This window comes from Lytechinus variegatus, chromosome 16, assembly GCF_018143015.1.
Source record: "Lytechinus variegatus isolate NC3 chromosome 16, Lvar_3.0, whole genome shotgun sequence".
Taxonomy (NCBI): Eukaryota; Metazoa; Echinodermata; class Echinoidea; order Temnopleuroida; family Toxopneustidae; genus Lytechinus; species Lytechinus variegatus.
Genome location: NC_054755.1, coordinates 15,983,327 through 15,999,253, shown reverse-complemented (window position 1 = coordinate 15,999,253; position 15,927 = coordinate 15,983,327). Strand labels below are relative to the sequence as shown.

The following is a 15,927-nucleotide window of genomic DNA, read 5'->3' as shown; positions in this document are numbered from 1 at the left end:
GTGGAACATATTTCTACAGTTGATTCCATAGACTACAATGTACAATCGATCTTGAAAATCAAGCCTATGATTAATCGCTAACCTTTCTGTTACGTGACCCAGATTGATTTTGTACCTCTCTATTTAGATATTCAATAAAGGATCAGAGGACATATAAAATAGAACATTTACGTAGTAATTTACAAACATAATTAATAGAAGAAGTAAAAGTAGTTCAGGTCCTGGCACATAATGTCTGAGGCAGGACATACAGTATAAAAGAAAATACAAGATAGAAGAGATAACAGAATAACATATCATAGCAAAGATCTTGATTACGATTAAATTAAACTCAAGTTCACATTATGGGCATTGGTTTCAAACCCTCATCATGAGTCATTAATCTTGGATTGTATGTCTTTGACAGCATGCAGCCAATGGAGTGCGGAGGTTATATGTGAAGTCAACCCTCAGGGTACAAGAACTCTGTCCATCCATATCAATCAAGAACTGTGTGCAACCTCTTAGGTAAGTACCTGCACTGAAGGGAGAATTGGGAAGCATTTCACAGAACATTAATCATCACTGACTAAATTGCTCTCAGCCAGTGAGATCGACGGATTTGTAGTAGTTTTTAGTAATACTCAGCAAAAATCACACACTCTGATTTCACAAATTTACAAAGGTGGTTTTAAAAACCCATGGTTTATGCAGATTTCCTGTATAAACTATGCTTAATTTAGCGTGTATTGGGCACATGTATAAACATGGCCAATGCTGATGCGGGCTTTTGTCAGTGTGCCAAATTGATGCCTGTTACCATTGTAAGATACGCTATTTTATTCATGAGTCCACTGTTTGAAGAGTGGACTCATTATTCAAAACAGTGAACTCGTGTATAAAATAGCATGGATTACCATGGCAACAAGTGTAATTTGGTGCACTGTGGCAAAAGCGTGCATCAGCACTGGACATTTTCTAATATACACGGTAAAATAAGCGTAATTTATACAGGAAATCTGCATAAACCATGGACTCAACCGTGGGTTTTCAAAACTACTTTTGTGAATTCGGGCCTATTTGTTTCATGAAGTATGCCCCAGAAATTACTTTGAATACTGTATTTGTGTTATGAATATAGAGAAATTTACCTGAAATCAGTATGGAATATAGAAGTGGATGTATCTTTGTATTCAACAATGTTGTGTCATGATGATGATAGGAATAAAATGGAAATCAAATCAAGTCCATGGTCAGAGTACAGGAACTCTGTGGGCATGATTAATCAGTCTCATGCCATTTTCTTTTTCAAATTATGGAATATGATTGTCATTTTTTGACAATGCAGGATTGAGGTGTGCTTTGTAACCATGAGTAGCACAAGGGTATATAGATGGTTCCATGACATTTGCTCTGGTGACAATTGCTCCGATGGAATATCTGCATGTTGAGCCAAACATAAAAGCTAACCTCCAAAACTGAATAAACCCTAATCCTTACATTATTTTTAACCAAAACCTCTCTTTTACAATCCTAGCCCTATGCCCTCTGAGATGATAAGACGGGAGCAAATGTCGTGGGAGCATATGTGGTGTCACCATTTTGATTGGGAGGGGGACGATCCCAAGCTCTGATCATTTGGTTCTCAATTGAATTGTACAGATTGTGTAGTAAAGATTTACACAACCTATACCTCTTTATTTGATACTATTCCTTCTTCTCTCCCCTACCTCAACTGCCCCTACCCCTTTTGGTATGCCCCTGCCCTGATTGTATCTTGTGGTAATTTTATAATTACAGACCAAATGAATGTGAATTACGTCCTCTCGGCTCGCGGGATGTCTTACCTAAAGGCAGGCAAATCTATGAACTCATCTTGACATACAACTTCCATCAGGTAAGTCGTTTCATTCAAGAACAGTTCGTTTTAAATTTTTTCTCATTTTGAATGGCAGGATTTACAGAATTAAATTATGGACTGTTGTAAATCTTATTGCCTATGGGTGGTATTCTGATAGCAATGGTTTATTAAATCTGGGTGAACTTACACCACACTTTTATGGAGTGCCCGTTGTCAACTTATTCACCAATTAAAAATTATTCTTGTTCTGCTGCAAAAAGTTGTCAAAAAAAAGAATTGAGTTTTATAGAAGGAAGAATTGGAAAATACAAAAATATTACAACTTGTGATGGATTTATTGGGACATTATGATTGCCACAAATATGAAGAAATTCTATTTATTTGGAATTTAATCAGTATAAATTAAGTGCTGCTAGGTCAGGAAATTATCTGTTAAGTTTCTAGTGAATGGGTCTTAGATTTTGGTACAAATGACTTTTATCTGTGCTTGCCCAGGTGAGGTGAATGGGTACCTGGCAGGAATTTATTCCTAGAAATGCAGAGCGCGTAACAGCTGCTCTTCTAAAGCCAGGGTAATTATGCTGCATCGCTGTAGAGCACTTAGAAACTTCTGATAATGTAAGTGTCAAGCACTATACAGTGTGTATAAAAACGGGACAGATTTGAAAAGTCTATAAAATTTTAGTTTCAAATTATTATGTCTATATTTTGGTGTTAATAGGTGCTCTAAGGTCTTGTCTTTCAATTGCTATCAAAAAAACTTAGTTTCGTTCATGCTTGAGCGAACACGGGATGTTTTTGTTGGGGGTTCAAAAAGAGGCTTGCGCCAGAATTGCAGAATATGAGTAATATGATGTTCGGACTTCTTGCTAACTAGCAGACTTCCTCTTAACCTTTTCATTATCTCTGCCATAATTTCCAAATCATGCGGTCAAAATTCATTTTCAGATCTATTTATTTGCTTGAATTTTTCTGTTATTTCTTTTTAATATGCTCTCTGTTAGCTTTGAATATTCCTTCTTCAAGCTATAAAAAATTTTTGTCAACCGAATTATGGGAGAGCATGCATGGATTTTTTTCAAATCCTTTCATTATGTGCTACAAAGGTTATGGTGCTTTTTGAACAAAGCCACACAGATGGGCGGGCGCTCGGGTTGCTCCCCCCCCCCAATTAAAAAGATCATGACCAAGAAAAAAAGTGGACAGGAAATAAGGAAAGATAGAAATTAAAATATGATATCATTTTCTTAATATTATGTCAAAATCTATCACAAAATTTGATATTGTAATTACAAAAAGTGGGAATATTTGCGTGCTCACTTCGCTCGCTCACAACTTTTTAATACATTTTACCCGATCTGCCATATCTAGCTCCCTCAAAATTGACTCAATACACCATTGTCATTGAAAACGTGAATCCCTTCCTGTGCTTCCTGTCAAGCAATTAAACTTGGTCAAGGAATTAATGACCCACTGAAAAATAGATTGATATCTTTTAAAGGTACATAACATTTGTTTCACATAATAAAATGATTTGAATAATCACAAATTCTCCCAATTAATAATTCAAATCTTCTTGCTTGGGTTGACAAAAAAACTTCTTTTCTCAGTTACTTATGAAGGAAAATTAAAAGGTAAGAAAAGTTTAAATGAGAAAAAAAAATAATTCAATTAAATGAATAACTTTGTAAATGAAATTTGACAGCATAATTCGAAAATTATGGCACAGATAATGAAAAGGTCAAGAGGAAGTCTCCTGATTAGCAAGAAGCCTGATCATTGTATTACACAATTCTGCAATTCTGGCGCAAGCCTCTTTTTGAACCCCCAACAAAAACGTCCCCTGTTCGCTCAAGCATGAATAAAATTTATTTTTTTTAATTGCATTTCAAAGATAAGACCTTAGAGCATCTATTAACACCAAAATATAGACATCATTATTTGAAACAAAAATTTTATAGACTTTTCAAATTTGTCCCGTTTTTTTTTGATACGCACTGTATAAGCAAGTATGATTATTATTTTTTTATATTCCCTTACAGAGTAAAACCTCAGAGATCACACCGAACTGTCCTTTGCTGAGTGATCTGTTGTATGAGTCAGAGTATGAGAGCCAGCTGTGGATGTTGTTTGATGGTAACAAACGCTATATGGGATCGGGAGATGCATACCCTCACCAGGTAAGAAGCTTTACTCTGATTTCATTCCATGATTTCAGATTTGATATTATTTCATTTCCAATAGATAATATGATGCACTATTATTACATATATCTACATTCAATAACATAATGAAAATTAACGTATAAAGAATCATTCCTTATGCATTCTTTATGATGGCAACAGGGGATCAGCCTATTATGTAATCAAAGGAACAGCATAGGAAATATGTGAGGGAGACAGGCGATATCGTCAGCATGACAGCTCAAATTGCCCCTAATATTCCCCTAAAATGCTTGTTTTGGGGCAAACATTCTTTTTAGAGTCGCCCCAAGATCTGTCACTATCGATATGCAAGATTATTTAGAAAATCAGTATTTTAACTATGGCAGAATGATATTTGCATTGACCTCGTAATTGCGTGTTGCCAGTAAAAAGTAGCCTTTAAAATGAAAAAAAATAGCCCCACATTCTGCAAACTCCCCAATGTGAAAATTAGGATAGCCCTTTACAAAATAAACATTATTTCCTACCATGCAAAGGAACTAAAAAAAATTGAGAGAAAAGTACTGGGTTTTCTACTTGGTAACATGATTATTGTTGGTATGAATGTATCGAGTCATGAATTAATTAAATTGGGCCAATATTACGAGTGTTGCATAATCCTCGCCAGATGTGAGTACTTTTGGACTTGAGGTGGCGCTAATAAGGCTGTTAGTTTGTCGGTGCATTAATACATGTACATGTCATTGGTTTGTATTATTAATAATTTATTTTGTATTTGTTTTATTTTTCTTAGTACACTCTGAAGCTCGATAAGGGAGACTACACACTCCGTCTCCAAGTCAGACACGACAAGAAGGAGATGCTCGACAAGCTCAAGGACATGGTCCTCCTCATCGATCAGAAACTATCCTCCAGTCTATCCGTTGATGTCTACCAGACGGTAAATGGCGCCCTCAATGGCAAAGCAAAGTTTGGTTCCACCATGACAGTACCGCGAGGCAGCTCCGTGCCGCTGTTCATACCGCCCATTCCAGATGATAAGCTGCCGAAGGGGGCGAGCCTGGGACAAATTCTAACAGGACAGGTGACGTTCGCCAAGAGTGAACTTGGAAAGAAGGTAAGAAAAAAAATCAGTGCATTATTTGTTTTATTTCATGTACTCTTAGTTCATTTGTGCTGTTGTATGAAAGTTGATCACTATTGTATCATTACAGGTTTTTTATGGGTAAGATAATTTTCTTCTTAACTCAAAAAACTTTCTTTAAGATACCTATCAAAGCAAGAAGCCTGGGTAAGTTGGGGAATTTGTCAATTTCTTCTGCAATGTTGAATGGTATTATTATTTTTTTTTTTCCTTAATCTTCAGTTCATTTATGCCGTGGTTTATTAGCAGATGGTCAACAAGACAATGTTAGTACTTTCACAGGGTAGTTATGGGTGAGGGGATTCTGGGGTTAAGTCAGTATATTTCACATACTGTTACCAAAGCAAGAAGTTTAGGACAGTCACGGAATTTGTCGATTTCATTTGTAAAGTCATGTGTTATTCATTTTGGTTATTAAAAAATAAAAAGTTGACGAATTCTCAGTCTGGCTGACCTATAATTTATGTAATACTTCATTTACATTCTCAGAGAGATGTGAAAGTGCCATTTCAGTTGGTAAATTTGGACAAAATCAATATTGATTGCCAACATTTTAATTGTTGTCACTCTTATAATTGTAGGTTTGTTTGAACAAAACATTTCTAAAACTTACTACCGTTAACACCGACATCGGCCTGTAATTAGCGGGAGTCATCCCTTAGCCACCTTTGAATAGAGCTGTTATTTTGGCGTGTTTCTGCTCGTTAGGGACAACACCTTCCTGTAGTAACAAATTTGATAAATGTGTAAAGTACTTTTAATAAGTGGCGATGTGTCCTTTAATATACTAGCCAGTATTGTATTAAATCTGATTCGTAGAGCTAGATAAGATAAGATTTATTTTATTTATACACGGTTAAAAAGCCCAAACAGTTCACAGACTGATTTCCATTGGGGCCCTGTCGGACATTACAATTGACAAAGTAAACATTTTAAAATCAGTGTTTAACGAATAACATATATGGAACAGAATTAAGCATCAATTAGATATTACAAGGCAATCATTGAAACATGAAGAGGAGGGGAGGAGAAGAAAAAAAGGAAGAAGAAGAAGGGAAAAGTGAGAGGGAGAAGAAAAAGAAAACAGAGAAGATAACAGAAGAAGAAAAGAAGAAGAAAAAGAATAATAATGATAGTAAGAAAAAGACGAAGAAATTATATACAGTTCTCAAAAACATCAATAACTTACAACATGAAATATCTATCTTTATTACAAGGTGAATCAGAATCGGGAAGATCAGCAGATATGTTGAGAAATAACTTGATATCAGAAAAAAGAATAAATGTTAATGTTGGAGAAAGATGATAATCACCCAGGTTTCTAGTTGGATTTGGTGTGTTTATGAAGCAGTTTGGATGTCATTGAAAAAAAAACTTAATCCTGTGTTCGTTCTGGAGTTGTTTTCGCTGGCCTCATTGTGGCATTTTTGGTCTGCAGCCAATATCGCTGGCACATGGTATTCCCATCATGTCTGTGGAATATTTGGGGATTCCCCACTTTGAACCCGACAATGAGCTTGTGTTGTGAAGTGCTCATGAAATGTTGGTTGGCAGCCAAGAAAATAGTTGAATCATGACTTTTGCGTATTGAATGTTGTACTCCCAGTATGATAAAAGATTAATAATGCTTGGACTACACACTGTAAGCCTATGGACAAGTATATACACAAATTCATTCCTATTTGGCATATTTACAAATTCTTTGTATTCAGCCATTTAACATATTCAGAATTCATTATATTTTTTAGTGTTTTTTGTTCAAGTATTACAGTATGCATGGAGAAAAAGGATTTTTTTTATGTAGTAGTCTCCTGAAATTCACACAAAAGCTGTAATGCGAGAGTCCCAACCTATGCACATTAAAACCAATACATTATTCGTCAAAGAGTAGGGTGTTCACGTGGTGTATTGCTACTGCCAGACCCGGCAAAAATCTTCAGGTCAAGTCAATCTTGACGTTCAAATGCCATAATAATCGATATAATGATTGTGGGCATTAACAGAAAGACAAGACCAGATATGATACAAAAGACAGAAGTAAATGTATTGTAAATAAGATGCAGATCTTGGATTGGTTTTTTTTTTAAGGAGTAATGTCATTTAAGTTGAATTGTATTGTATAGGCCTACATGTTTTTATTAAACTATTAATTACAAATAATGTTCATGATATAGTATATATCCATGGAGAGGAAGGCTTAGTGCTGACGTGCACACGATATGTTTGACCCATGTGTTGATGCCTTTTACTCTATGCACAACTGGGAAGTTAAGTGCGACTCTATGAGGAATACCTTTGCTTTGTGATACACCCCAGTTGTATATTTATTGCACTATGGTGTATATAGATCTGTGACTTGCAATACCTTGCCCCAACATTCTCACCACCACATGTCAGGCTGAGCGGCCGCCGACTAGCCTGAAAATTTCATGGGCATAGCTTACAAACCCCTCGACAACCCTGGCTGACAACAGTGAACACATTAGAAACAGTTTTCTTTTAGCCACTTAGGTGCCAGAGTCGCGTCTTGGAATCTCTCTCATTCAATACCTCATCCAGCTGTGGAATAGCCTTCCCAAATTTATCAGGAGAGCAGAGACCCAATCAACTTTTGAGTCTTACCTGAAGACCTTTCTGTTCCCCACTCCAACATTATCGCAGGAATAATTCTATTGTAGCATTACTAGGATAGAATTTGAATGATGATTCTATGCACTGTTTGAAGACATTGAAATTTGTGAGATATTTCTTATTTTTAGCAAGCACCATGAGTGCCCAGCTGAGGCAGATACCGGCGCTATACAAGAACCCATCATCTTCATATTTTGTCTGTGTTTTCTTTTCCTCGGCTCAGCTATTTCTCTCCATGAGCAAAGATAGTACAAGTGAGGGACATCAAGTGTCTCTCTCTCGCTTTCTCTCTATAGTCAGCATGATCAAGCTTAAAGCACAGTTGCATCGCTCACATTATTTACGTCATGAATGTGCACAGAATAAAGGCAAGGAGAGGGGTACCGAGTGGAGTGGGTTGGGCATGAAGATGTGACATGAATTTCATTATACATCATGAAGTCTCAGTTTGTTGTCACTTATTTTGTCAAGAATAAGTCTGTCAGAAATAGTTTTCAAAATTAGATCGAGATGTAAACATCAACCAAACACGAACATCTGTCTAATGCTTCTCCAACCACACAGTCGTCACGCAAGAATCGCGAAGCGAAATGCTCAGAAAATGAAGACATCGTGCCTTCATGACATAGAAATGGATTTATATAATAAAGTCTAACTCATGTACTTTACAAAGAAATAGTTTATTCATGTATGTTTAATGGCTGGGAAACTTCCCATAGGAGGTGAGAGGAGGCTCTGCAAATTGAAGAATTTTGATAAAGTCCCTTGATGATTTGTTTGTTCTTGGAATGATTAACATTTAGTTGTTGGCTTGATGATTATATTCTAACTTAAATGTGCATAAAAAACATATCCAACATAAACTTGCCTGACAGGTAACATAGCTTGAAAAGAATTGCATGATCTTGATTTGATAGTGTGTAAAGCCTGCTGAGTATGTTTTGCGGTGATATTTGTTGTTCCCTCTTTTCAATTTGACCTTTGACCTTTTGTAGGTAAAGGGCAAGAGAGGTCATGCAGCAGGCTTGGGGTCAGAGGGCAAAAGGAACATGGGATTGAAGCCTGTAAGTTGATACCTCTAGAAATATATTCAGTTTCGAAAACAGAATTGAGATTTTTACATTTTGAAATTTGAACAAACAAAAGGTTTTTTTTTAGTTTTATCCATTAATACGTAGTCATGATTATTATTCAGATTTAAAATGTGAAGAATCAAATTTTGTTTGACTTTTCATATCTCGAAGTAAAATTACTCTTGATTTAACCAATGGTGCATGTTTTATCTATTTTAAAGACTTGGGTTTTTAAATTTTACATGTAGTTGATTTTTTATGAGTTTTATTTAACTAACATAACTTGCAGAATAAATGAAAATTGTCCAAAACTCACCACTTTATAGTTGTTCATGTTTGCTTGTAAATATTTCGAGTAACATAGTTACATGTTCATGTAATTAATTGCACGAGCCCACTCCTTCCCTTTGTAAGTTCTGTACTTGTGTATTTTGTCTACTAGTTGTTTTTTTTTATTACTTTTATGTTTTTGTTTTTTTTTAATTTGTAAATTAATTTTACACTGATATCTAAACCCTCTAAATAAGCAATGCACTGAATATGCCAGTTCCTAAAAGAGAATTTAACATTAAAAATACCATCTCAAGTCCTCAATACTCACATCTGGCCAGCATAGTGCACTATTCTGTGTAATGTAATCTTGTAACATATATGTAGGCCCACTTGAAATATTGCAAACTATCTCACCACTCAATACATTCATGCAACACCTATTACAAAGTAGCAAAACAAGTACTTGTGTCTCTAAAACATTTCTTAATTTTTTTTTAAAAGATGAAGACATCGAGTTGTACATAACTTGTTCAATAAAGTTTGCAATGACCGATAGATCTATCAGTGGGTTCTTCACTGTCAGCATGCTTACGCTTCTGACTGTATTAGGCTTTATGTTCAGGAATTCCGGGAATAATTTTGTTTTACGAATTTTGTAGCATTTTTGGTCAAAAGAGAAAGCTCTCAATTAAGTAATGTACAGTCATATGTAAAATTATGCTATATGTAAGACTTTATGCACAGCAGTCTTTCAAAAATGTGGAGCGAATCGCGATGCGATACCAGGAAAATTATTCCCTGATTTCGTACCACTCTATTATGTACATAACTTTTCTTATCATGATACAAAAACATGTACATTTATGTCAAAAACTTTAACTGAATCTCCTGTACATGTGTTACATGTTTGCCTCTTTTATCATGTTGTCCAATCTTCCTTAGCACTTGCCTGTCCATAAAAGCCTTGTTTTCTACATCCCTCAGATATAGAATGTTGTACCAATGAACCTATCAGAAATACCTACTGAGAATTGCCTAGAAATACCAGTTTCCTTAATTACCTCTTTCATAATGTGCATGTTGTCGAATCTTCTCAAATCTCCAGCAATCACCTGCCCCCAAAAGCCCTTTCCTACATGTCCTTCCCTTCAATACAGAATCGTCTACCAAAGAACCAGGCTTAAAGACTCAACTGCCTGTAAAGACCATTTTCCATGTTTTCCTCTTTTATGATGCACTTAGATCTGTCCACAAAAAGCCATATTCCTACATCCCTTGAATGTAGAATCTTCTCCCAAAGAATATGGCTAAAAGACCAACTGCCCATAAAGATCTTTATCTTTTGTCTCCCTTTGATGGTCTTTGCAAACAGTTTGCACTGTACTCTTTTTCCTTCTCTATCTTTTGTTCTCTCTGGCCCGTATTCTGAAGTCGGGTTTAACTTAAACTCGGGTTTAAAGTTGTGGTTTAAGTATGGATAGCCAATTGTTACATAAATCACTAACAGTAGTTACATAAATCACTATCACATTTCAGCTCATTTGGCTCTCAAATCATTCATAATTGTCTAGGAAGTATAAGTAGATTATTGCCTTCACCATTGAAGAATCAGGAAAGAGCACAGTAAATATAAGAAAAATACAACTTAATAAATATTTGACACTTTTGGCTTCCAGTAATTTTAGCAAAGAGTTAGACCATGGTCTAAGTTAAACCTGACTTCAGAATACGGGCCTTTGTGTTTTCCAAAAGGTTATCTGGAATTTTTGTGTCAGCCAATGAATAATGTTGGATTTTTTTTTGGATCGGCCCATATGGCCTATTTTTATTTGCATCCAAGATAAAATCATACATTTAACATGATAAAACAATGTTTAAATTTATTTCATGTACTCTGTAAAGCCTATTGTTGGCTCTGGCTGGTGAACCTTAAAACTGTTTGTAAATAATGTATGACTTTATGCATTACTTAATGCACAACTGGAACATGTTCTTATGTGCTATTACATCTAGAGAAATGTTTAGTACAAGAGAGGGCTAAACCAGTTGTGGGTAAAGACTGCGTTAATGCATATCTTATATAAAGCTGTATCAAACAGGCATCTAGTTCTTAAAAAAATCATAAATAACAAGCTTGATTTCTATTACAAACTTGCTCACAACGATAGCACAAGATTTCAAAACAAAATGGTGTGGTAGTGGTGGTTCTGACTTTTGCCTTGCCATCAAGAGGGTTGTGTGTTCAAAAACCCACTGTGAACTCATGTCCTTTGGCAAGGCAACAATCTTAACTTTGCCACTCTCCACCCAGGTGTTTAGTGGGTACCCGGTATGATTTGAAAATCACTCTCCATACCAGCATTATGAGCAGCTCACATGGTGACTCGCTGGAATATTCCCTCGGGAGTGGAGAATGTGCATAAAGTTGTTTGTAGGAATGGTTGATTGCATCCGATGACCGGGGTAATAATATCTGCAAGCACCTTGATATGTACAGACTGTATCATAAGCACTTTTCTAAATAACAAGATTATTTCTATTTTTCTGCCATCCCATTTCAAAAGGATACAACTGTGTGGAATGGGTTTCTTAGTAAATGAGGAAAAAATGTCTTTGTTTTAAGTGGAAATACATGTAGAAAGATTTACTTGTTTTTCATTATCATTATTTCTGAATTTGGGGGCTATGTGACTCAAATTAATTTAGCATCACGTAGAGCACACAGAAAGCATCTAAAATCAAGAAATAGGTCAGTAAAACACCCTCAGAGTTGCTTCTTTATGTCATGTAACCACATTATTATTATCATTATAACTGAATATTTTATTTTTCTTTTGTTTTGTTTATATCCTCAGGACACCTATCCATTTGTGTACGTACTGACCCAATCACCGCACAAGTCCCATCTACCCAAAGCAGACAAATCAGCCAAAGATAAGGAGAAAACCAAGGATGAAGAGTTTGCTGAAGCTAACAGGGACATGAAGATCAGCTGGTTATCAAAGTAAGCTTCATCTCCCCTGTCACACCAGATGGGCTACATTTCATAAATAGTTTTTTATTCACCCTATAAAATCATTGGATTTAAAAAAATAGAAAATATAGGATTTTTAATAGCGCACATATCCACTTTGCTAGCTGCTCAAGGTGCTCCTATATTACCCCGGCTAAGCTAGTCTACTAATTCTGGTGCACACAGCTATTTGAGGAAATACTTCCTGCCAATACCCATTTATGTCACCTGGGTTGAGTGTAGCACAGTGTGGACAAATTTCTTGCTTAAAGAAAACGCCCCATGGCCAGGATTCGAGCCCATGACCCTCAGAACCACTAGACCACGAGAAGAGTCGGGAGAAAAATCTTCAATGATGTGTGCTCTTACAATGTATGATCCGAATGCATTCTTAAACTGTTTTTTCATTTGTAGCTCTTCATCATCCTACAACTCATGAATTTTTTTCATTATATTTACCATTTTTGAGACTTGGCCCTGTATTTAGATTAAATCCATTCACAACAAGTTTCTATCTTGTTGCTTTTGTGTACTAAGTTGTGGGAGCTCAAATTTTAAGATGCTTGAAGTTCAAGATTATTCTTTCTCTCAAGTCTTTTCTGAGCTTGTTTCATAAGTTAAATGAGAGATAAAAGACATCTTTAGACTTGTTAGAAATTGTGTTGAGCAAAAAAGGAACTACTTGAAACATTTGTGAGAATTTTGGCATGTTCAGCAAACTGTAGGAGAATAAAATTTTATTATTGTTTCAGGCTTGAAGGTGATGACCTGTACAAAGAGCTTGCTGAGCAGTATCCAACACATCTACCTCTCTACGTAGCTCAACTGAATAAGAAAGAAAATCAAAAGGTAAAAGATTATGATGATGATGAGGATGAGGATGAAAGTGGTCATAGTGATGATGACGGTGATGATGGTGATAATGATGATGATGACGATGATTGTGATGAAAGTGGTCATAGTGATGATGACGGTGATGATGATGGTGATGATGATGGTGGTGATGATGATGATGATGATGATGATGATGATGATGATGATGATGATGATGATGATGATGGTGATGGCGATTTTGATGATGATAATGGCGATGATGATGATGCAATAATGGTGGTTATGGTGATATTGGTGATGATGAGCATGGGCCTCTATTCCTTTACTATCTGCAGGAAAGAAGCAAGAACCTTCAAGACATTGTAGAAGCTGCCAATCAGGTGATCTCTTTGATTGACCAATCAGAGCTGGCGATATTTGTAGCCGTCAAGAATGATACAAGACCAGATGCAGCCAGTATAAAACAGTAAGTGTGACCTGCATGCAAAAATTATGGCAAAAATTGCACTCCTGATGGAATCTCCATTTCAGCTCGAAAACACTGCTTGTATCAACTAGATATTCTGACCTCTTAGACCTTTCTTTTATAGTCCAAATAGTTTCCTCTCTTACAGAGAGTTCGCCTTGATTTTATTAATCACAACTATGGAAAGCCACTATCCCTTGCATCTGAAATGCATACAGGGTACGTCTATTCAAAGTTCCATGTTCTGAGGTCCGGTTACTATGGATAACCAATTGTGACATAAATATCTTACAACAAAAGTTCAAGGTAATCATTCTTAATTGTCTAGCGAATATTAATAAAATAATTGTCTTCACCATTAAAGAATTAGGGAAGATCACGGTAAGCAAACAAAAAGATGTTATGTTCACAAATTTTTGGCTTCCCATAATTCTAGCACACAGTTAGACAATGGTCCAAGTTAAAGCTGACTTCAAAATACTGATTTCTGAATATGTTTACTTCTACCAGCATATGTGTCTTAACAATCATTGTTCCTTTCCCTAGTTCCCAAACAGACATTGTGCAGTTTTCATGTTGGAGGAATTAGGATATTCATTGGATTCCATATTTAAGACTGATAACTCCTTGTAAAATAGGTGCCTGGTGGGTGTTTCATAAAGCCATTTCTTGTGAACATGTTTGTCATTTACCACAGACAAGGATCACCAGTCATTTGTAGAATTGCTTGTAAGTTATGAACAGCTTTATGAAACACCCACCTGGATTACTGTCTCGCTTCTGCCTAAATTGTTATGCTTATATCATACCAAGCATTCACAAAATGTGTAATTTTCACTGAATGTTATTATAAGCTACTGAAATCCTTTCTCCGATTGGCCCAGAGCAAATTTGTCAGTAGAAAGAAAATGTTCCATGAAACACTCCTCTGTTTGTTACTAGGGAAATGGAAAAGCAGAAGCACCACCTTATATCAGCGCTGTGTCTCAAGGGGGTCGCAGTGGCAGATCAACTACTCGCTGCAACCTCTGAGACAACCCAAGTGGACAAGGATTCTTCTCCAGCCGCCACTGCCACAACCACCACCACAACATCATCTACGGCACCTACCACAACAACAGCAGCAACAACAACACCATCGGCCAGTGCGTCGGCAGAAGTGAGCACCTCGGCTGTCTTGGATGAAGACGCGGCACTACGGGAGGAGATGGAACACACGTATACAGAAGTCTTGAAGTGGGCAGATGCCGAGGAGAAGAAGGTATGGTACAGTATAAGCTGAATTTATTTTTGTGTCCGTTTCATTTTTGCTACCTTTACAAGTGTGACATCTTTGATTTTCCGCTAAATAATGACCATCAATTCATCTATCTATTTACATGTAATGTAAATCTAACTATGTATGTATGTATCTATCTATCTGTCTCTCTCTGTCAGTCAGTCTGTATGTCTGTCAGTCAGTCTGTCCGACCAGCCATCCGTCTGTCCATCCATCCATTCATCTATCAATGGTTTTATTTGTTTATCTCTTTTTAGGTGTTACTCTTCACAACCAGACACGCTCAGGTCAGCAAACATCAAGGACGTAGACTCAAGTGTATGCTCAAACAACAAGAAATGGAATCTAGGCCTACCAAGGATGGTGAACTCAGGATAATTGAGGTATTTAATAACAACATAGATATTAAACACTGCATTTATAATAATAAGAAGAATAATGGTGATATCTTATAACGCGCGCACACACCGTTCAAAGATGGCTGCGGCGCCAGCTCAGTAACATCTCCTTTAGATATATACAGAAAAACTAATTCTACAAATAGATCTTAAATTACATAATATGAAAGGTACGTAACTTACCATAAATACAATTATGCATCACTCACTAGAATTCCTAGCTACATCTTGATGGGATATCGTACCCTCCTGCTTGCTGCTCCGTTCACAGACAATTTAAGGGAGAAGGGACATTAATGTGCCATCTATATCTAGAAAACTATTCTATCAGAGGAATGGAAGAGTGTGATTTCTAAAGGGAATATCTTCTGAGATTAGGTTTTGAAGGTGTGGAATAAGCTTTTAAATTTTATTCTTGTGGATGCTGGGAGCTGGTGAAGATTATTGAGAATTGGAGTGATAATTCCTTGAAATGTTTGGGTATTGTGAAAGGCTACCGGGCTAAACCTTGCATGCAGTGATGATCTCCAGCTGGCATATCTCTGACAACACTGTTTGCGCATATTCCTATATCCTCTGAGGGAGGGCGCTATGAGGTTATGTCATATGCTTAAGGTATATTCATTTTGACGCTCATAGAGAAATTTGTGAATATGTAGGCTTCAAGAACAAGCGTAACAAATGTGTAGCCTCCCACAGTGCCCCTTAAAATTGTAGACTAATCCATCATATAATGATCGTGCAGTGATGCCAATTTTCAGACTAAAGACTGAATTCAGACTTTTAAACTTATTTTCAGCCATAAAAATCA

General features: G+C 36.3%; 1 protein-coding gene across 2 annotated transcripts in view; it reads left to right on the top strand.

Moving 5' to 3' along the window:
• The window catches only part of LOC121429701 (tripeptidyl-peptidase 2-like), a 40,479-nt gene that overhangs the window by 17,987 nt on the left and 6,565 nt on the right, over positions 1-15,927 (top strand). The window contains exons 16-25 of one of the 2 annotated variants that reach the window (XM_041626869.1): positions 407-507; positions 1,780-1,876; positions 3,883-4,020; positions 4,799-5,122; positions 8,776-8,844; positions 11,982-12,130; positions 12,892-12,988; positions 13,309-13,439; positions 14,382-14,700; positions 14,976-15,101. In XM_041626869.1, coding sequence (XP_041482803.1) covers positions 407-507; positions 1,780-1,876; positions 3,883-4,020; positions 4,799-5,122; positions 8,776-8,844; positions 11,982-12,130; positions 12,892-12,988; positions 13,309-13,439; positions 14,382-14,700; positions 14,976-15,101 — 1,551 coding nt within the window. The remainder of the gene's footprint in view (positions 1-406; positions 508-1,779; positions 1,877-3,882; positions 4,021-4,798; positions 5,123-8,775; positions 8,845-11,981; positions 12,131-12,891; positions 12,989-13,308; positions 13,440-14,381; positions 14,701-14,975; positions 15,102-15,927) is intronic. The other variant, XM_041626870.1, reaches the window with a different exon arrangement.